This window comes from Lissotriton vulgaris, chromosome 7, assembly GCF_964263255.1.
Source record: "Lissotriton vulgaris chromosome 7, aLisVul1.2, whole genome shotgun sequence".
Classification (NCBI taxonomy): Eukaryota; Metazoa; Chordata; class Amphibia; order Caudata; family Salamandridae; genus Lissotriton; species Lissotriton vulgaris.
This window is the reverse complement of record NC_141695.1, coordinates 1752669705-1752691770: the sequence shown is the minus strand read 5'-3', so window position 1 is coordinate 1752691770 and position 22066 is coordinate 1752669705. Positions and strand designations below refer to the sequence as shown.

At 46.2% G+C, this 22066-nt stretch overlaps 1 protein-coding gene across 1 annotated transcript in view; it reads right to left on the bottom strand.

Moving 5' to 3' along the window:
* The window catches only part of MEGF8 (multiple EGF like domains 8), a 399920-nt gene that overhangs the window by 57176 nt on the left and 320678 nt on the right, over window positions 1-22066 (bottom strand). The window contains exon 42 of the mRNA XM_086933057.1: window positions 21166-21298. Coding sequence (XP_086789183.1) covers window positions 21166-21298 — 133 coding nt within the window. The remainder of the gene's footprint in view (window positions 1-21165; window positions 21299-22066) is intronic.

Here is a 22066-nt window from a genome sequence, read left to right as displayed (position 1 = left end):
ACTCGACCCGCCACCTTGCCAAGGGAGTCTAAAAGGGAGATTGGGCGATAGCAGGTTACCGACTCCCTATCTCCTTTTTTAAAAATAGGAACTAGTACGGATTTGGACCATGATTCCATAAGGCCTGTTGCACATGATGCATTCAGGACTCTGGTTAGAAGAGGGGTCCAGAGGTCCATCTGAGCTTTAAAAAGATCGATGGGGACACCGTCTGGACCCGGTGCCTTCCCATTCACACTTGCTCTCAGAGCCAGAACAACCTGGTCCAGTGAAAACTCTAGGACAATGGGGTAGGGGCTATCTATGTGGTCTCGAGGGTTGGGTTCCTGTGGGTTGACAGCCTCTGGATCAATCGCAAAGATCATAGAAAAGTGGTGAACCCAATCCTTTTCATCTATTGCCACCTCTATTTTTGGATGATCAGTATTATCAACTAGAAAGGGGGACTTGACCACTTGCCAGAAAGTGACGGTGTTTTTATAGGTGCAGCTTTCGTGGAGTTGGTCCCAGAGTTGTTTCTTTACCTCTGGTTTCCTGTTCTTTAGTGCGGAATTGTATGTTTTCCTGAGACTTGTTATCTCGTGGGGGATCCTGACTGATTTCCTTAGAGCAGTTTTTAGTTTTGAGTAGGCAACCGTGCACTCATGGTTAAACCATCCCTTCTTCTTCTTTGATTTGTGTTTAAGTTCTATCCACAGGGCTTCGTTTATAGCATTAATAATCATACCAAATTAGAGATGACTTCTAATTCTGGTGTATCTGGAGCTAGACATTTCATAATGGAGGGGAAGGCCTTTAATATCACTGACTTTGTGATTACTATAGGATCTACTTTTCCCCATTTTAACGCGTATCCATTTAAACTATTCAGTGTCATGTTATTTTGTGCCAGAATAAAGCCACTACTTTTTGGGTTATGGGACAGTGGGAAAGAGATGCTGAGTGGGTAGTGGTCGCTTAGTGCAATTGTGTGTGTAGTAAATACCATATCTATAATCCTCTCTCCATTGGAGACCAGGATGTAATCTATAGTGGTTTGATGACCTCTCCCATGAAATGTAGGAGCCATTGGGGACTCTTCATTGTCCAGTTTGTTTGCACCGAACAAAGCTAACTCAAACAAGGTTTCATTTAAGTGACTACCTAAAGTTGAATGTCTAAAATGTGAGATGGGGTTATCACTCTCATCGAGGATGCCACAGATGTTACGATTACCAACTGGGCATGGTTCCAGATTAAAATCCCCCCCCCCAAATAATTACCACCCCTTTAGCTGTCTTCCTTGTTTTGGATAATAATATAGAGCGGATCAAGGATACCAAAGTCACTGCATCTCCATCAGGGAGATTATTATAGAAGTTTACTATAAGGAAATTATCCCTTTTGTTTAAAGTTAAACTAAGAATCTGAAAATTAGGCTCCAGTTTAATAGGGACTATTTCAATTGTGTTAAGGAGGTTTGAGATGTAAATAGTTAAACCTCCTTTGGCTCTGCCCGATGTTGAAGGTTGAGCGGGTGAAAAATAGGTTTTGAACCCTTCTATATGAATCACATCAAGTGACCAGGTCTCCTGAAGCGCTAAGATATCAAACCTGTGAATGAAGGCCTTCCATTCATCATTTATTAGCTTTGATCGTTGCCCTGCTATGTTCCAGAATAAGGCAGAGATACGGGGTTTGTTTCCGTTCCCAGTGCGGCCCACAGTACCTATTGTGATTTTACTTGTTGATTTAGGATTTAGGTGCTGTTGTTGCACAAGGACAGGGTGTACCTGGTTTAACCCAATGGAATTAACTGACGAGTCTGTGGCTATAACCTGAATCTGTATAGATTTAGAATGAGGATCAGGGACATTATGGTAAGGATTTGGCTCACTACTGGTAGATAACAATCTTTGTGGACTGTCAACGGATTCCTTCGCTGTGCTCCGGAAATGAAGTCAGTCCACTCCCTCCATACCGAGAGAGCCGCATAGCGGTTATGAACAGGTATAGGGGGAATAAAACGATCGTCCTGATATCGGGATGGAGCCCTGGAATTTGGTATAGTTGTCAGTAAGGGTCGGAGATAAAAGTAAGTCAAATCGCGTGATATAATACCATTACTTCCATTTTCTGAGAACCATTCTGTAATATATCTAACGGCTCTATGATCTCTAAAATTAATGATAATGATATCACCCACTGTGTCTTTTGTTCTGTGGCCCAGCCAGGGGAGACGCCGCACATGTAGAATTTCCCCATTTATGTTTGGAGGAAGTGGTCGGTTCTGTCGTAGCCAGTATATGACTTTGTTTTTTAACTGAAAATAATCTTCTCTCTTCCCATCCTCTAATACTGGAACTCCCGTGAGAACCACCACGAGCGGAACTGCTTCTGTTGGCAATTCTACTTGCTGCCTCTTAAGCTTTTTAACCCCATCTGGACTTTCACGGGCAGGAAAATTTGGAGCATTTCCTGAAGCATAAGGTATCCCTCCGACCTGTGCCTCCTTAGCCCTAGTTTTATTGTGTTCATTTTGCCGCAATATTTTGGGAGATGGTGGTCTGTACGGTTTTGGATTAGTTAGCTTATTTATTTTTACTTCTTCTTGACTTTGATGGTGATGCAGCAATTAAAGGCGCTGGAGTAGTCTTTGATAAGTCCTTAATTAACCCTGTATTTTTTTCAATTACTAGTTCCAAGGACCCCAATTGCAGCGCCATTCTTTTTAATCTCTCAATGAGGGGCAATAGGAGGGATATAATTAGTTGTTCAATACTTCCCATTAGATCGGTACTAGGTGTTTCTTTTATTGAATGGTGTTGGGGAGTAGCTAAGACAGGTGTCATAGATGCATTAGTTGAAGGGCCCTAAGAAGATTTGCCAAAATCAGTTTGGTTAATCTTATTTTTTTGAGGTCCGCTCCCCCTCTTCCTTCTTTTTTTTTGGAGGTGGTCCTTGGACTCGTGTGCGTTTCTTAGAGATTTTATTCTCTATTTGGGCGATCTCTACTATAGGTGGAAGCGTCTCTACTAGGACTTCTACCTCTAGTAACGAGTTAGAAAGGAAGCTGAGGCGTTTGTATTCGTCCACTATTTATGTCAATTGAAGAAGTTCTATCTTGCAGGAGTAGTGGAATGCTATCATTGATAGATAGGTCGTGCCCCTCGTTTTCTGTTTGTTTACTGGTGTGTGGTGAGGTGAGTAACTGTATTGGACCCAGAGATGAGCGCTTGTGTTTAAGAAGCTCAACAGAGCGGCGTCGCTCGGCCCGTCGCTCGGCGAGTACGATTTCTCTTTCTATTTCTGAGGTAGCCCTGGTGATATAATTATCTAATGTTCCTCTATTTACCCCTGTATAGAGAAAAATAGAAGGTACCCTGCCAATTATTTATAGAGGTCCCAGCTAGAGGATCCTACTGTGATAAAGTGAGGGGGTGGTTAACCCGGAGGCTGAGGCTGCACAGGACAAAGCTAAGTCATTCCAAACAAATTCAACAACATGTTTTGAAAAAATACATTTTTTTATTTTTCTCTTCTTAAATATATTCAAAAGACATACATGTATAAATTTAAATAGTCACTGATATTTCGCAAAACACATAGACAAAATTTCTTTTCAGAATTAAGATCTGCCCACACTTCAAACAAACTACCACACTCATTCACACAGGGATTTTCCTAACTACGATAGAAACATTCAACTCTCATTCATCCATTCTTGTAGTCCTGGCGTAGACAACAATAGATCTTAGTTAAGTTGTCTAAAACGGGGGGTTCAACCAGGAAGATGGTATTAATACGGGTCCTGATGTGCTTGGAGAGGGTTGCCGTATTCCTGGGACAACGTGCCGACGCGCGTTTCGGTGGAAAGCCAATATGGCCACACCTTCGTCGGGGCCAGGGTAGTATGCTGGGCAGGGGTAAGGAGTAAAAATCTAGAAGTAAAAAAGTCATGCCTTAGGATGACATTTTTGACACTGTGCAGTAACAGACCCTTAAACCTTGGTAAATGAATATTTTCCTTAAAAAGTATGTGTTAACGATCTATTAATCTCTGATTGGAAATAGTAACCCAATGTACTTTTTAATTAAGGCAATAAACGGCAGTTACTCCCTCCTAAAATGGTGAAGGTGGCCCTTACTCTATAGGCGTCCCCAATAAACTAAACAGGCAACGTTCATGAAAGTACACTATTTGGTATAATATCATGTTCTAAATAGCTATAATCTGTCCTAGGTAGATAATACGATCTGGTTACCCTTCTGTCGAGAAAATTCCCGTCTTTTTTCCTAACAGTAGCCTTCTTCGATTAAAAATATAAATGAAAACTGTCTTGCTGAAACAAGAGGTCTTAGGTGGATGAAACTGAGCTTGTGAGATTATATAAAAAGGATGTATGGTGTTGTACGATGTTGTAATATAAATTCTACTACTCATTTGGCTAAGGCTATCTGTATGCCTTCTTTGGATTCCACGAAACAGGGAATTCTAGCTTGGGGAGTGTCTTCAGGTGGTCTGTTACTGCACAGTGTCAAAAATGTCATCCTGGCATGTATTGAATCAACTCGTCTCATAAGTGTTTAGTAGAGTGATAGTAATACAAGTAAAATGAAATGATGGAATATGTCTTTTTTGTGTGAGCTTATCAAAAATGCAGTACTAAGGCATGACTTTTTTACTTCTAGATTTTTACTCCTTACCCCTGCCCAGCATACTACCCTGGCCCTGACGAAGGTGTGGCCATATTGGCTTTCCACCGAAACGCGCGTCGGCACGTTGTCCCAGGAATACGGCAACCCTCTCCAAGCACATCAGGACCCGTATTAATACCATCTTCCTGGTTGAACCCCCCGTTTTAGACAACTTAACTAAGATCTATTGTTGTCTACGCCAGGACTACAAGAATGGATGAATGAGAGTTGAATGTTTCTATCGTAGTTAGGAAAATCCTTGTGTGAATGAGTGTGGTAGTTTGTTTGAAGTGTGGGCAGATCTTAATTCTGAAAAGAAATTTTGTCTATGTGTTTTGCGAAATATCAGTGACTATTTAAATTTATACATGTATGTCTTTTGAATATATTTAAGAAGAGAAAAATAAAAAAATGTATTTTTTCAAAACATGTTGTTGAATTTGTTTGGAATGACTTAGCTTTGTCCTGTGCAGCCTCAGCCTCCGGGTTAACCACCCCCTCACTTTATCACAGTAGGATCCTCTAGCTGGGACCTCTATAAATAATTGGCAGGGTACCTTCTATTTTTCTCTATACAGTTGTTCTTCCCCCTTGGCCTGCCTATATCTCTAAGAAACCCTACGGGGAGCCCCCTTCTATTGTTGTTGTCCTCTATTTACCCCTCCTATCGATGAGGATTTTCCTTTAGAGACACTCGTAGTCATGATGCGTGCTAATAATGATATAAGTCTAGTTAAACCACTTTAGACCGCTAAATTAGTATCAAACAGTTAGCTGCTCAAACAGTGTTTACAAGAAACATTGACAATTGTGGGAAAATGACGGCTTACTGGATTAGTGTTCAAGCAGTCCTGGCCGTGAGATAAGAGGATAGGCCCAGCCCAGCCTCGTTTGGCCCCGGACGGCCACAGACGGCCCGCCCTTTGCCGGGTGCCGCCCGCGCGCGTCCCGCGACGCGGAGGGAGGGCAGGATTCTTAAGCGCCTCCGGGCGCGGAAATGTGGCGGGTGGGCGTGGCAGTCCCGCTGGGTGTTCTGGGTAATGCAGTCCCCCCGCACTGCGGCCGCTAAGCTGGTGGTTTGCGGCGGCGGGGGGGGGGGACAAACAACCAACAGCGCACACGTTGCGCAAGAGGAGTTTCGGTGTCCAGGGGTCCTCACGGGCAGCAAGAAACAAAACAGCCAGGCGTCCCTCTGGTAGGAAAGTCTCCCGCTCCCCGAGGGAGGGCAGGATTCTTAAGCGCCTCCGGGGGCGGAAATGCGGCGGGTGGGCGTGGGAGTCCCTCTGGGTGTTCTGGGTAATGTAGTCCACCCGCACTGCGGCCGCTAAGCTGGTGGTTTGCGGCGGCGGGGGGGACAAACAACCAACAGCGCACACGTTGCGCAAGTGGATTTTCGGTGTCCAGGGGTCCTCACGGGCAACAAGAAACAAAACAGCTAGGCGTCCCTCTGGTAGGAAAGTCTCCCCCGTAGTATTCCAAAGCGTATGACACCTTACACGACATGATAAAGCCAAACCAAAGTTAGCATTGAACCGCGAGGTTCATAATGCACTTAAGAGTATATGGTATGGCAATATCCTAGAACAGCTATAAGGACATGGTTCCGAAAACTTGCAGACAGGCTCAGCTCATGCTAGAGCACCATCTCACATAAAACCAAGCACTCTGCCTCCAGGATTGTTAAGGCCTGCCATAGGAGTGACTTATAGGTGTATAAGTGTCCAGATATAGGTTTAGACATAGGCATACTATATCTAAGCAAGGGGTGATCACACGACCTTGCCCCAGCGGAGTGATCAGCCAGTTGTGTGAGTTTGGATGGCCGGCCAGGGGTGGCAAAAGATATGCTGCAGCCCCTGGTAGGCCTTGGATGCACCTATGCCCTGGGTACCTATAGTACTCTGTACAAGGGCTCATAAGGTGAAACAATCCCAATTAGTTTTGTACCTAAAGTACATGGTTGTGAATTTAGAGAGAGAACAGCAGGGCTGTGGGTCTGATTAGCAGGCCCACAGCCACATTAAGTCGAAAACCAGTGAAGCAAAAAGCAAAAAGTGGGGTGACCATAGGAAAGCAGACCCTACTCTCCTACATATGGGCAACTGAGCAGTCACAGTTTACAGTTGTACTATTTAAAAATAACTGTAGACGTGCTCTCCGTCGCTCCCTCTTCTAATATTTTGCTCCCCTCTCCCTAATCGACCTTTTTTACTGTCTATTCTGCATTTCTCATCTCTCTCATTACCTCCTTATCTCCTCCACTATCTTCACTTCTGTCTTTTTCTGCTCTCAACTCTTGTTTCTTCCTTTCACTTTATTCTCTCCGGTCTTCCATCCTCCATCTATGTATAGACCAGTCGCCTGCTTCACCTCTCTGCTATTTTCTTTTCTCTCTCACGCTCTTTCCTACACCTCTGTTTCGCTACCTCCAAAATGTGCCCACTTTATTTTCTTTCTCTAATCTTCTCTTTTATTTAATCGCTCATAACCTTTTCACCTGCCTTTCTCCCTGTTTAAACCCTGCATTTGCTTCTCTGTCCGCCTTTAACAATTTATTTTTCCTTTGAATATCTACATTTAATGGTCTCTATCTGTGCAACTCTCTCCAGACTGCTAACCGCTAGTTCTTTCTGTCTCACTCCCACCACACACACATCACTCAACCACACACACCACTCAACCACACACACCACTCAACCACACACATCACTCAATCACACACACCACTCAACCACACACACCACTCAACCACACACACCACTCAACCACACAGTCAGTGCACACTTTCACCAGGCATAGACACCATCAGTCGTCAGTGCACGCTTTCACTGGGCACAAACACCACCAGCTGTTAGTGCACGCCTTCACTGGGTACAAACACCATCAGCCTTCAGTGCACGCTTCCACCAGGCACACACCACCAGACATCCAAGCACGCTTTCACCAGGCACACACACACCACCAGCCATCCATGCACGATTTCACAAGGCGCACACACACCACCAGACGTCAGTGCACGGTTTCACCAGGCACACACGCACCACCAGCTGTAAGTGCACGCTTTCACCAGGCACACACCACCAGCCGTCAGTGCACGCTTCCATCAGGCACACACACCACCAGCCAGCAGTGCACACTTCCAACAGGCACACACACCACTAGCCATCAGTGCACAATTTCTACAGGCATACACACCACCAGCCATCAGTGCACACATCAATTGTTAACGCATCCACAATTAACTATTGTAGCACTCGCAGTATGGCGCACTTTACTAAACATTCATCTAAAGCGCAGCATGCCACCATTGCTAAAAAAATAAATACACTTTTTTTGGCCTACAATTTATAGACTTTTGTTGCAATTGGTGTTGCAATATTTAGCAATGCCAATAGCTCAAATTAATTAATGCGAGACCTATTGCATTGCAAATGCTTGTTATAAATTGGTGTCAGATTTCTTCAGTGTTGGGTCAATTTCTTTAATTGTTTTGGAACTGTTTTATTACTCAGTACTTGCTCCTCTGTGTAAGCCTTGCTGCTCAGTGCCACAGCTACCCAGGATTAAGCGGAGGGTTTGAAGGACAAAACCCAAGAGTCCTACAGGGTTGGTAATGTATACCTTGATGAGGTTGCACTACCACACCATATAATACACGTCATTTCCTCACATATGTTAAAAAGTATAACCTGTACTTTTACACGGTCCAGCAGTAAAAACGCTAAACTATTGTTTTAACTGTGGAAAGGCTAGTAGCTCCATTGGAAAGTGCAGAGTAACAGGCCGACACCCCAGCCCTAACTTCTAAGGTTGGTACTGTTTGGTATCAACAGAATCAGTGCATTAAATCTAATTTAATGGTTAAATCGCATTTAATGTCACAGGTGGGCAAAGCGCAACTTTAGAAGTTACCACTTTAGTTGCCCAATCTTTCTAGTGCTCGTTTACTGATGTACACAGGGCTCCTCCTGCAGACAGCTGTCTGCCTTCCTGAGGAGACGTGCTACCAACTCAGGAAAGGATACAATAGGGACCCGCATTGGAAAGAGCGGTTACCTCCCTCATGCAGGAAGCCAATGGGCCTTAGCTCAAAAGGCAAGTTTAAAAGGAGACACCCCCTCTGAAGGGCAAATGGATAACACTTTGGAGAGGGGCGTGCTATTATTTAGGCAGACAGGCTAGAACTGGGGGCAGCAGAGGAGAAGCAAGTTGGCAAATCGTTTTTTTTCCAGTGGTGTGTAGCCCCCTGGTAGCCACACCTCTGGGGGAGGGTTAAGGAGCTGAGAGTGCAGAGAGAGGGGTCTCTCCGTGTTGGGAGTGGGCAGAATGATGCATTCCAGGATAACAAGATTCCACAATTTTCAGGAACTGGTCATTAGGAGGGAGGAGACCTGGTAGCCCATTGGCTGCCAACCGCATATTACCCAGAGGGCATTTTCTGAAGATAAATTGGGCACCCCTGGCACCCACGACGCGGATCTCTAAAGACTGGAAGAAGAACCGAAGGAAGATTAATTACCCTGCTGCACCAAAGGATCAGCACAGAGAGGCTGCAGTGACGAGGACGAGGACTGCACCTGGTGACTAGAGAACAGAGGGACTGCACATGTCAAGTCCTGTTCAAGGAGAAGCTGTCTCCAGAGCCCAGCCAATACCAGAGACTCCAAGGGCCAGCCGAGTGGCCTCCTTTTCGCAGTACAGCGCAGCTTCCTATTCGGGAGATATGTATGTAACCTGGACATAAGGTAACTGGGACCAGTATGATGCAAAGCTCTATACAAGTCTCAGGGTTTTAAACAAGATGCATTTCCTCATCGGAAGTCAGTGTAGGGAGTGCAGATGAGAGGAGAACTGAGCTCTAAGAGGAAGCTTAAGAAGCAGGCGAGCAGCAGCATTTTGTACCACCTGTAACTTGTTGACTAGGTAATGGGGGGCCAAGATAGAATAGATTTGCATAGTGCAGACTGGACGTAATAAGAGGTTGGATGACTAATTTCCTGTCTGGAAGCGAAAGAAAGGGCAAAAGTTGTTACTGTTCTTAGGAGGCCAAAACAAGTCCCAACCACGGAGCTAACTTGGTGCTGGAGTAAAAGCCGGCTACCAAGCTTAACCTCTTCAGATTGCGGGCCTGAGGGATTGGCACCACATGGCCAGAGGGTATGCCAATCCACAGATGAAGTTCAGCCAAAGCAGAGGACCTCTGTCTTCAATTGGTGCAGGCACATCCAGTGGAAGACAGCAGCTAAGCAAGGTTTAATTGAATCCGGCGTCATATTTTCTCCTTTTTCAAAGGAGAAGAAAAGCTGTGTGCTGGCCATATAGGAAATTATTTTAGCACCAAAAGATTCCAGCGGGGAAGCCAGAGGAGCACGGTAGATGGCAAAACGCGTGGACACAACAGGTAGTTCTTGGGAGCCAGAAGATCAAGGGAGGGGTCCATACCTCCTGTCCTCTATTCTCTATGAAAGACCATTTCAGTGCAGGACCATCAATACCGATAATCTGAAGGTGGGAGGGGAGCCTAGGATGGGTACCGTGTCAAAGGCTGCTGATAGATCTATTAATATAAGCACAGCCTTACCATCTACATAAAGCATTTATAATAAGCTCCGTAACTGCGATTAAGGCCGTTTCAGTGCTAAAGTTGGCCCAAAAGCCCAAATGAGTGGGCTTAATCTCCAGGCAGTGTGAGAGTTGCTCATTGACAAATTCGACCAGCAACTTATAGCGCAGGCCGCAATGGAATGGCTTATAGGTAGCCGGAAGATTGGGAATCTTCAGCCTGTTTTCTTAATAAGGGGAGAGTCTTGGCCGGCTTCCAGGCTGACGTAACAACTGTGGTGGTAAGGGAGACATTCAGCAGGTTACTGACCGTAGGATTGCTCGCTTCAGCCCCCAGAGCCTGAAGGTTGGGGGGGGACAGAGATGAGAGAGCGATCCTGACTTAAGGTTGAGAATGTCCGAAATGGTGTCCTCCAAAGAAATGTGGGTTGAAGGATAGTAATGAGTCTGCTACTGCTTTAGTTGGTTTGAAAGAGGCGTGTGGCCTAAAAGCACAAAGTGAAACGTGCAGTGATCTGGTCATGCCAGACTGGGAGAAAGTCACGAGTTCAGGATGACAACGATGGAGCGCAGGATGGGTACAGGGTCCAGGTTGGTCCCTCTGAGAAGTTACCTTTTAAGTCGGACGCGAAGAGTCATGCAGCAGAGTTATGTTCATACCAACTTGAATATCAAATGTTGTTAATAAAGAAAGAGGCCATCTATTTGCACCCCTTCAGCCAAAGGCTCTAAACTTCTAAAAAAACATTTTAAAAAAACAACCTTAGCGGAGATGACATTTCACTATTGTAAAAACATCCTAGGCTTTATTATCAGCTATATCGATAAAACCTTCATAAAAGTATTTTATTTGCCTTCTTAACCGAGACATGGTATTTCTCAAGGGCATCCCTGTAAATGGCTTTATCCTCCTCTTTTTAGACTTTGCACAATCTTCTCTCAATGTTTTTACATATTCTTTTCTCCAGCTTTAAGCTTTATGTAAACAAATGTCCAGAGGTACTCTTAATGCAATGTATACAGACTAAACAGGGTCCAGTATTTCAACTGTTTTTCGGATCCAAGTATCGACTCTAGTGGCATCGGCCTCGACAGATCTGGAAAGAATGGGTGCAGGTCATTTCAAGAATCCTATTAGCTTGTTCTGGTTAACCCTTTTGTAGGGCCTAAATGCATGGGGGGCTTGTCTGGACAGTTTGTCGCCCAAGCACTGGTGGACCATCTACACTTAATTAGAAAGCAGACTGACCAAGATAAACGAAGGGGATCCGACATTTGTAGCTTGTCATTAGAGAACACAAGGTCAATCGTATGGCCTGTCTGGGGTTGGAGATAAACTGAGTGAGGCCCAAGGACAACATCGTATCTAGCAAAGTGCAAGCCTATTTTTTTGGATTGACAGTCAAAATGAATATTAAGTTCTACTAAAACCATAAACCGGGAAAACCTCAAGGCCAGGTGGGACTGTGCATCGCCCAAAGAGTTCAGGAAGGAGCCTGGCGGTCCCGGCGGTCTGCATGCAAGGACCCCTTCTAAAGGCTGCTGATGCTGGAGTCAGAGGCAAAATCAAAATGCTTCAGCCCCTACCATGCCACTGGTAGGGAATATCGAACAGCTGTACTCCTGTTTGGACACCATGGCGATACCCCCGCCCCTACCATTAGGGCGGTCTTGATTGTAGATTTTATATCCCATAGAAATGGGCATTTTTATTACCGGGCTGGCTGTACACGAGAGCCAGGTTTTAGTTATAAACAGAGCATCTGGTAGCTGACCACAAAGGAGACCATGAATGAAGACCGAATGTTTCTGGAGCGAGCATTCATAAAAAAAGCAGTAAATGTTTTGCTTCGCGTAATGACACGCGGGGGCCCAAAGAGACTTCCCTACAAGGAGTAGGGTTTACCTGAAAGCCACCTGTAGAACAGTTCAAGGAGTCCTTGGTATTGGGAGTGTTGATCAAGAAGGAGCATTGACTAGTGGTCTTTAACTTAAGAAGTTCGCAGCAGGGGGGAGGAGCCAAGATGGCGGACGGGACGGACGTGTAGGCTCCCGGCTCCGCAAGTCGTCCGATCCTGTATCATTATCCTGCCTTTAATCTTTGCCTCCACCGCGCCAAAACGGAGACACACACGCGCTGAGGCTGCTGGCGTTCCTCTGAGGTCTCTTCCTGCTGTTTTGACGATGAACTCGCACCGTTTGCCGACCTCCGATGCTGCCCCGGGAACCTGTGCCGATCGCCGCCGCTGGACGCGACTGGATGTAGTCGACGGGACGAGCTGGGAAGGTGCCGATTTTTGAGGGAATGCGGCCGATTGCGGAGGTGGATGACACCGACCCTTTCCATTGTGGTGAGACTCCCGGTTGGGACGAACTGGTTACTGGCGAGACGGGAGCCCTTCCTGCAGGGCTTCCCTCTGCTACGCTGAATATGACTGGACGGAGTCTATCTTGGAGCGCCTTCTTTGCCGCGGACCGCCCGCACCAACATTAGGCGGGGGGACTCTCATTTTGCACTGCCCCCGGATTGTGAGCCGCGCTTCCTTCGGGGGCTCGCACTGCTAATTTTCTTGCCAGTGAGGTCGCCCCCCTCCCTCCACTGTGGGCTCACTGCATGGGCAGTAATGTCGCCTTCCTATCAAAAAGAGATGGTGGTTGTTCCCCTGTCCCCAGCACGCGAAGCCCTGCCTGTCCTCATGCTGGAGGCTGATTTGAGGGTGCCGCCGAGCGCTGTGAACCGGCTGAAATTGCGGAGGGACCTGACCTGTGGCGATATCCTGGCTGCCCTTGCCGACTTGAGGGAGACATGGCGGCGAAACGTCCGAGAGTTGGAGCGAAGGATTGAGGAAGCTGCACCGGCTTTAGGGAGATCGCGGTCGACTGGACTTCTGCTGCTGCTAATTACTCCTGACTTGGATGCAATGTTGCAGCATGAGAGTACAGAGGAACGACATTCTGGCTACAATGTTGGGTGTTTCTTTCCTTATGAGGCTACAGATACAAAGTCTCTTTCCACTTCGATAACTGGAACTTTGCCTACGCAGTCTTCACTTTGGCTTCCCTTAATGACTTCCCAGTTGCCGACTTCCCTCGCTGCCCTTGCCTCCGTAGCCTCTTATCTACATTGGTGGAGTGTGTGTCATCATGCGAGGGAAAAGGCGTCCGTCATTTTGGACACTGCACTTGCTGGTGACTGGGGGCGCTCGTTTCCTCCTCATCTGCGTCTTCTTTGTCGGGAGCGGCCATCTTGCTCCTTTGTTCTGCCTGAGAGATGCTCTCAGCGGTGGCCATGTTTGGAGGGATTTCGACGTTCAGGCCAGGGCTGATGGTGTTCCTTTCGTTGGTTTTGCCCGATCGGCTGGCGGTGACCTGGACTGGAACGCTTTTTGATATATTGGATGCGTTGTGTGCGATACTTTCCCCCATTTAAGACTGCAACTGCTATGTCCTACTGTTTACTTTTATTGCTGGGGGTGGCGGTTTTGTGCGAGGTGGGGGTTCGGGTGTAAACAATTCTGACTCTCCTTTGATGCGATGTTTTCCAAATTTATTGCTACATATGGCGTAGGAGAATTTGTGACGGCTGGAGAGTCCGGGAGGCCTGGTATTAGTTGGGCTCCTCCCCACCTTCCTTATTTCATGGGAGTCGTAGATTAGTTTATTCTTTTCTTACTCCCTATATTTCAGGTGTTATAGTTCTTCTTTTTTCTCTTTTCCTTTTTTTCTTTCCTTATTCTACATTTCGGATTTATTGGGCGACAGACACACTGCTGGGAGGGGGGGTGGGGGTAGGCCGTAGCCTCTGCATGCGTGTAGGGTGGGGGGTTGGGGGATTTTTCGTTTTCTGTTTCAGTTCTATGGTGCCTTTATTTCTTCGTTGTTCGTCTTCTTTCTTTATTCTTTCTTGGGTCCGTGTCGGGGACAGTTGAGGGTGGGTGGCGGTGGACACTGGGTGTTACGTTAGGCCTGATACTTCTGCTGTAGAAACTTTAAGCCGCCATTCCGCCTGGGGTGATTAGATTTTTGGGTACTCTGATTACTCGATACAATTGTTGGTAATGTCTATCTCGCCTACACGGGCTCCTTCACTTAATTTGCTGTTTATGTAAACTTACAATGTCGGACTTTGATAGTTGCAACAAAATATAAAACAAACCTTCACTGAAAAAAAAAAAAAAAAAAAAAGAAGCTCGCAGCAGAGTTGAAAATCCGAGCCTTGGAGTCTGTGTTATTTGGGTCTAGTGGCTGGCGCTGGCCGCTTACGGAATGCTGGCGAGCCCAGACCGGCTTGCCATTGGGGCGCCTGCGCGGGTCTGTGCCCCAGTCCTGCTTTCGTACATCCTGGGCTGCACTTCTTTGTACAACTAGAGTGGACACTGCCAACATCTGTCTCAAAGTGGTAAACATGGTCGTGGCCCAATTAGCAGTTAGTAGCGGCCATGCGGGTACTCTCCCATCCTTTCAATGAAGTCAAAGCAGCAGTGGATCAAATTCAAAGTGCAGGGCACATTCAAAGAGCAACACCAGTTAAAAGATTATTGGGTACATGCAGGTAAACCTAGCTAAAACACGGGGTATCACAACAAAGTAAAAGCAGTCTACATTAGGCCTTCTGTGGAAGTAACAGTTTTCGGAGGACCTTGCTGGTCCCCCTCACTAGTTCCCCACCAGAGTTGGTTGACTGGATTGACACTTGCACAAATTTTCCTTCAAAAAGTTTCTAGTAAATGTCAAATTCATTGAGGTTGAGTAAAAAGCTTTAATATTTCTTGCTAATCCCATATCTCTGGACCCCCAATCGATATTTTTCATAGTGGGGTTTAAATTCTTATAAAATAAAATCTATTTTTATAAATTGGTTTTGGATTTCTTGAGTGTTGTAGCAATTTCTTCTTCATTTTTAGGTCTCGCCTGTCGATGCGCATGCGCATCGAGCAAGCGAGACTATGGGGGCTTATCCACTCTTTATCCACTGCAAGGAATCGTGGCGATTCCTTGCAGTGCCCGTGACTTTTAAGCTCAATGCGCATGCGCATTGAGCTTAAAAGCGCGTGCACGTCCGTCTTGTTTTACCCGCTCCGCCCCCTCCCCTTCCCGCCGTGTCGCATTTCTCCTCCCCCCTCCCCTCTCTTCCCTCCGTCTCGTTTCTTTAATTTAACCCGCTCCGCCCCCTCCCCTTCCCGCCGCCTCTCCCTACCCGTCTTTTTGTTTCTTTTCTTGAGTAGGCCTGTCGGTATGTAGGAAATTATAATGATACATTACTTCTCATGTATTAAAATGTATCGCTTCCTTATTTTACGGTATTGTAAAGACTGCCTGCACTAAAATCGATATATTATCGTTATCAAGTTTTGGGCACTCACTCAGTGGGCTGTCTTGCTGAAATATTATCGTTTGTATCGATCATATTTTATATTTGTTTGGCATAGTTTTCAAGATTCGCTATATTTAACATTTGTTGCTGCGTTATGCATTATCCTACGCAGTGTATTACTTAAGTTGGTAGATACATGATGCACCACAGAGTAGCAGTCTGTTTTCTGTGTTTTTTTCTGTCTACTTTCCCACAGACGCTACTCACACAGCGAAGTCACGTTCCTCAGCAACAAGCTACAGCTGCGGTTCGGATCGGCTACTTAAACCCACTCGAGAACACTGCACTTCAACCGCCGAGTTCCTGGCAGGCAGCAGAAAGTGTAGCTACAGGGCTGGACTAAATGCCAAGTAAGTGGGAGACTTGGGGGTTACTGTAGCCCAGGCCCCGTCATCAGGCACAGCCCTGCACTAACCTGAACGGGCTGCTTTACTGCAATCCCTCCTTAACCTTAATCCCTCTACTTGAAACCCCTTATCTACCGTCAGAGTGCAAACCTTTCTCGTCTACTTGAAACCCCTTATCTACCGTCAGAGTGCAAACCTTTCTCGGATCCCTGCCAGTGAGCTTTTGGAGTTTTCCTTGATCACCTTAAATTTGTTTTTATTCCGCATTTAGCTATAGCACAATTACCTCGCATTTCTCCTCCCCCCTCCCCTCTCTTCCCTCCGTCTCGTTTGTTTAATTTAACCCGCTCCGCCCCCTCCCCTTCCCGCCGCCTCTCCCTACCCGTCTTTTTGTTTCTTTTCTTGAGTAGGCCTGTCGGTATGTAGGAAATTATAATGATACATTACTTCTCATGTATTAAAATGTATCGCTTCCTTATTTTACGGTATTGTAAAGATTGCCTGCACTAAAATCGATATATTATCGTTATCAAGTTTTTGGCACTCACTCAGTGGGCTGTCTTGCTGAAATATTATCGTTTGTATCGATCATATTTTATATTTGTTTGGCATAGTTTTCAAGATTCGCTATATTTAACATTTGTTGCTGCGTTATGCATTATCCTACGCAGTGTATTACTTAAGTTGGTAGATACATGATGCACCACAGAGTAGCAGTCTGTTTTCTGTGTTTTTTTCTGTCTACTTTCCCACAGACGCTACTCACACAGCGAAGTCACGTTCCTCAGCAACAAGCTACAGCTGCGGTTCGGATCGGCTACTTAAACCCACTCGAGAACACTGCACTTCAACCGCCGAGTTCCTGGCAGGCAGCAGAAAGTGTAGCTACAGGGCTGGACTAAATGCCAAGTAAGTGGGAGACTTGGGGGTTACTGTAGCCCAGGCCCCGTCATCAGGCACAGCCCTGCACTAACCTGAACGGGCTGCTTTACTGCAATCCCTCCTTAACCTTAATCCCTCTACTTGAAACCCCTTATCTACCGTCAGAGTGCAAACCTTTCTCGTCTACTTGAAACCCCTTATCTACCGTCAGAGTGCAAACCTTTCTCGGATCCCTGCCAGTGAGCTTTTGGAGTTTTCCTTGATCACCTTAAATTTGTTTTTATTCCGCAATTAGCAATAGCACAATTACCTCGCATTTCTCCTCCCCCCTCCCCTCTCTTCCCTCCGTCTCGTTTGTTTAATTTAACCCGCTCCGCCCCCTCCCCTTCCCGCCGCCTCTCCCTACCCGTCTTTTTGTTTCTTTTCTTGAGTAGGTCTGTCGGTATGTAGGAAATTATAATGATACATTACTTCTCATGTATTAAAATGTATCGCTTCCTTATTTTACGGTATTGTAAAGACTGCCTGCACTAAAATCGATATATTATCGTTATCAAGTTTTGGGCACTCACTCAGTGGGCTGTCTTGCTGAACTATTATCGTTTGTATCGATCATATTTTATATTTGTTTGGCATAGTTTTCAAGATTCGCTATATTTAACACGCATTCTGGGATGAATGTATTACATACATGGGGGGCTTATGTGCAAACCTCTTGCGCCGCCGGTTCGTCACCTTTCCCCACATTACAAGAGACCCACCGGCAGCGCAAGGGGCTTCTAAATAAGCCCCATAATACCTTGGCCTCGTGCGCTTGTAAACTCACTTCGCACCATTTAAGCTGCATGGGACGTCCGAGCGTTAGTGGCCTGGGGAGTTTGGTGGCAAACAAACATCACCCTCAACCCCTCACCCTCAACCCCTCACTCACCCTCACTCTCACTCACCCTCACTCAGCCTCAACTACTCCCCCTCACTCACCCAAAACCCCTCACCCTCACTCACCCTCAACACCTCACTCACCCTCACCCTCAACACCTCACACTCACCCTCACTCACCCTCACTCTCACTCACCCTCACTCACCCTCACTCACCCTCACCCTCACTCACCTCACCCTCACTCACCCTCACCCTCACCCAGTGCAATAGTTCTCAGACCATTTCAGTTAGAGCTTTTAGAAATGTTTATGGCTTTTTTTATTTGTAATACTTTAGCATTGGCTACAGGAAACAAAAATGCTAAACATTTTCAAGAAAAACCCATAAACAATTCTAAAAGCACTAACTCTAATGGTGCGAGACCTATTGCATTTCCAATGCTTGTTTTTTGGGTGATGTTTAAATGCTATACACTAGTTCCTCTGAGTAAGCCTTGCTGCTCAGCGCCACAGCTATACCAGATTGAGCTGAGGGCTTGACAGACGGAACCCATTGGTCATAAAGAGGTTGCTAAGTGTATTACGCGGTGAGATGGAACAACCACATCATATAAGACGCCCCATTTCCTCACAGGTGGTATTCAATTTAAAAATGTAAGTAAAAATTGCGCATAAAAGCACAAAGCCACACGCGCAGTCATCTGGTCATGCCAGACCGGGAGAAAGTCACAATTTCAGGAGGACAACGATGGTGCGCAGGATGGGTACAGGGTCCAGGTTAATCCCTCTGAGAAGTTACCTTCTAAGTCTGACGCGAAGAGTTCCATTCGCTATGGAGAAGGCCGAGCATCGCAGGCTGAGCATCGGGGATAGTCATCATTGAAGCTCGAAGAGCAGGTCGGGATGTTCTTCACTGTAGTGCAAAGCAGGTCTGGCATCACGGATGGTCATTGCTATAGCTGTAAAATTGCACTCTATGTGGGCAATCTTCGTGGGCTATCGCAGTGAGCTATCATTCCTGTCGCGTGAAGTGTCAGTCTTGCATTGCCAGTCACTGTGGAAAGTCGCTGACAAGAGTAAGTTTCACTGCAGCTTTGCATTAGCGGATGTCACGGACAACATAGTGTTGGCGTGTATAGGCCCAGTCACGAGGAGCACAAACTTTAAGATTTTCACCTTTTGTTTAAGAGTACACTCCGATGTCAGCCAAGGGTTCAGAGCCTGGGGAGACACTACTTAGGAACCAGGACTCACTTCAGAGGCCAGCAGGGCTCAGGCAGGTCCAGTTGCAGCAGGTTAGCTGGGTAGTTACAGGGAGGCTGCTGAGGGAGAGGATGTAGGCTTGCGGCTTGAGCAATCAACCTCAAAGCTGGGGAACTGGGTTTGAGTCTAGACAAAGATGCTCAACATCCTGTGATTGTGGAAAAATCACTTAATCTCCCTGTGCCTAACAAAAATGAATGTGTTCATCTGTCTTGAAACTGGTGCTCATGTAAAGCGCTCTATATCTTCGGGTCTAGTTTGCGCTATGTTAAAAAAAAAAAAAAAAAAAGGTTTTTGCGTCCCTGTAGTTCACACAGGAGGTCGACCTACTGACCCTTGGAGTCATTTCGGGTAGCCAGTGGCTGAAGGCAAGCATGTCCAATCTTCCTTCTCAGATACCAAGGTAGTCCTTCAAGCAGCAGGCTTGCCCTCCTTCTGTAACTTCCACAGGCCCAGGAGTGTTCTGATGAGTGGTTCTGGAGGTCCAATATTTATACCAGGTGCTAGTGTGTGGAAGGGGAAGGGGTGAGTGGGGGTTGAACAATGGCTGACTGCCCTACCCCCACATCAAGTTCTGAAAAGTTATTCCCCTCCAACTATCAAGGCTCCAAACTGTCTGGGGCTGGCAAAAGGCAGGACAGGCCTGGTGTCCGTCTCCTTTGTGTATGTAGGAGGCAAAGTACTTTGAAGTATAAGTGGGGCTGGATACAGCCTCTGTAAATGTAAATGTAAATGTACAGGAATTTATATAGCGCAAATCACCGAGCGGTTTCTAAGCGCTTGCTTAGGGAACCCGTCCGGGTATTCCCCTGTGTGATAACCGCGGCAGGGTATCCGCAAGGTGAAAGCCAGGCATCCCGCCGCGAGGGGCCGTTGTGGAGATTAAGCGAGCTATTGCCCAGAGTCGCAGAGTGTGAAACCGTGAATCGAGTAGGAACCGGAGCGAGCATTGTCGAGTCCATGGACATTTTAGGACTCAAGACCCCGCCGAGCTGGGAATTGAACCCTGGTCCCGGGCTGATTCCAGGTCTGCCTCCTGTAACCAGTGAGCCACACTTCTCCACTGGCCTCTCCTCAGTCTTCCTTCCTGCCAGGATGGCGCATCCTGTCCACACCTAAACCCATTTGTGTTACTGTCTGGAAGTAGTACACAAACCCCAACAGCAGAGTCATTCACAGTCATGTGACCCATGACACTGACAGAAGGCACAAATGTTTGGGACAAAAAACATGCTGACTTTCTAAAAGTGGCATTTTTGTGATAGTTACTTAAAATCTGACTTCACAATTCAAGAGGATTTTAAATTACAATTAATTTGAGTGCAAACAGTATATCTCTATCTCCTCCCAAACTAAAGTTAGCACTTAAAAAATGTAATAAGATAACCTAGTATTAGTGAAGGAGAGAGACAGGCTTTACAACACTCAATAACAACTTTAGGAGTCTTTCACTTCCAGGACACACAAAACCAAAGTCCACATGTCCTATTTTTAAATACAATCCCTCCTGCACAATGTGTCTTTTAGAGTCTACATAAGGGGTGACATAAGTATTAAAAAGGAATATTTAAGTGTGACACAAGGTTTACTTTGCCAGGTCAAAATGGCAATTTAAAACTGCACTGCAGACTGCTGAAGCTGAGCTGAGATGTATTAGAAAAAGGCAACTTTAGAGGGTGCCACAAGGAATGCTGCAGCCCACTGGTAGCATTTCATTTACAGGGCCAGGGTGCATCGAGCACCATTTACTAGGGACTTGCATGTAAATGTGCTAGTTAGGTGCAGTCCAATTTTACCATGTTTGAAGGAGACGCATAATCACTTCAGCAGTGGTCAGAAGGGGTAAGGTGCACAGAGGCCTAAAGCCAACATAAACAAATTCAAACAAAAGGAGGGGTGAAAGCAAAAGGTTTGGGGGAATACTACGCCAAGGATGTCTGGTCTCTCAAATACACACTGTTCTCACTCCGTACCTTGGCGCTCCCTAGTGGTGCTCTTCGCAGTTCTTAATAGCTCATACTGCTCCCATCCCCATCCCTTGCTTCCCCACTTGTGACACAGTCACAGTCTTTCCTAGCACCAAGCGTCTTCCCCCCTACACTGTGCTACCTCTCCTGGTATTAGTCACAATCCTCCTATTAACACACAGAGCTCCTCACTCCCTGTCCCTAGCGCCCTTACTTGGTACTTGTAGCAGTCTTTCTTGTCGCTCTGGGCGCTATTCTGGCAGTTCCCGGTCTCCGTGTTGTTCTGGCACGGGCACATGGTCCCATCGATTTCGTTGCAGGAGTCTGCATGCCCATTACACTGGCACCTGTGGATGACGGAGACAGTCAAAACAAAATAACAACAATCATGGATCTTCAACTTTCATATATGCCATGTTTGTGCTTTTTATACACACACCACTGACCTCAGAGTACAGCATGGCAGAACAGAGCTACACTGGCAGGTACTGGTGTGAGTCTACATAGTAGAACAGGAGAGACAGAGGGTAGGAACTGAGTCACACTGCTGGGTACTGACGTGGGTCCACACAATGTAATTTCAGAGTGTTGAGGGCAGGACTACGGTGCCTTTGTGGGCATTGGTATGGGTCCACGCACTTTAAGAGTAGAGAATCTTGGAGGGCAAGACTGGGGGTGCCTTTGCAGGTATTGGAGTGGACCCAGACACTCTAAGAGCAGAGGGTTAGGAGTGCAGGATGAGGGGGCGCACTGCTGGGTATTAGTGTGGGTCGACGTAGTTGAAAGACAAGAGGGTGCTGAAGGCATGAATGAGGTGTACTAAAAGAGGTAACCTAGGGTTACAGATGTCATTATCGATGCATTGGGGAATAGTCAAGCTTGTGATTCTTAGAGACAATTTTCCTTCTCTACCTGGTCCAAATTCACTTTATTCGAGAGACAACACAAATTTTAACGTTACACGAACTTCATTTGTCACCGGAATGTGAGTTTTTATCCAATACATGTTCTTGGTTATAAACCGCTTAAGGTGTATAACAATTTTGTTTGTCATTGAATAGATGTATCATTTCATTTTGTGCTTTTATATGGGCTTATCATAACACTATAGAATG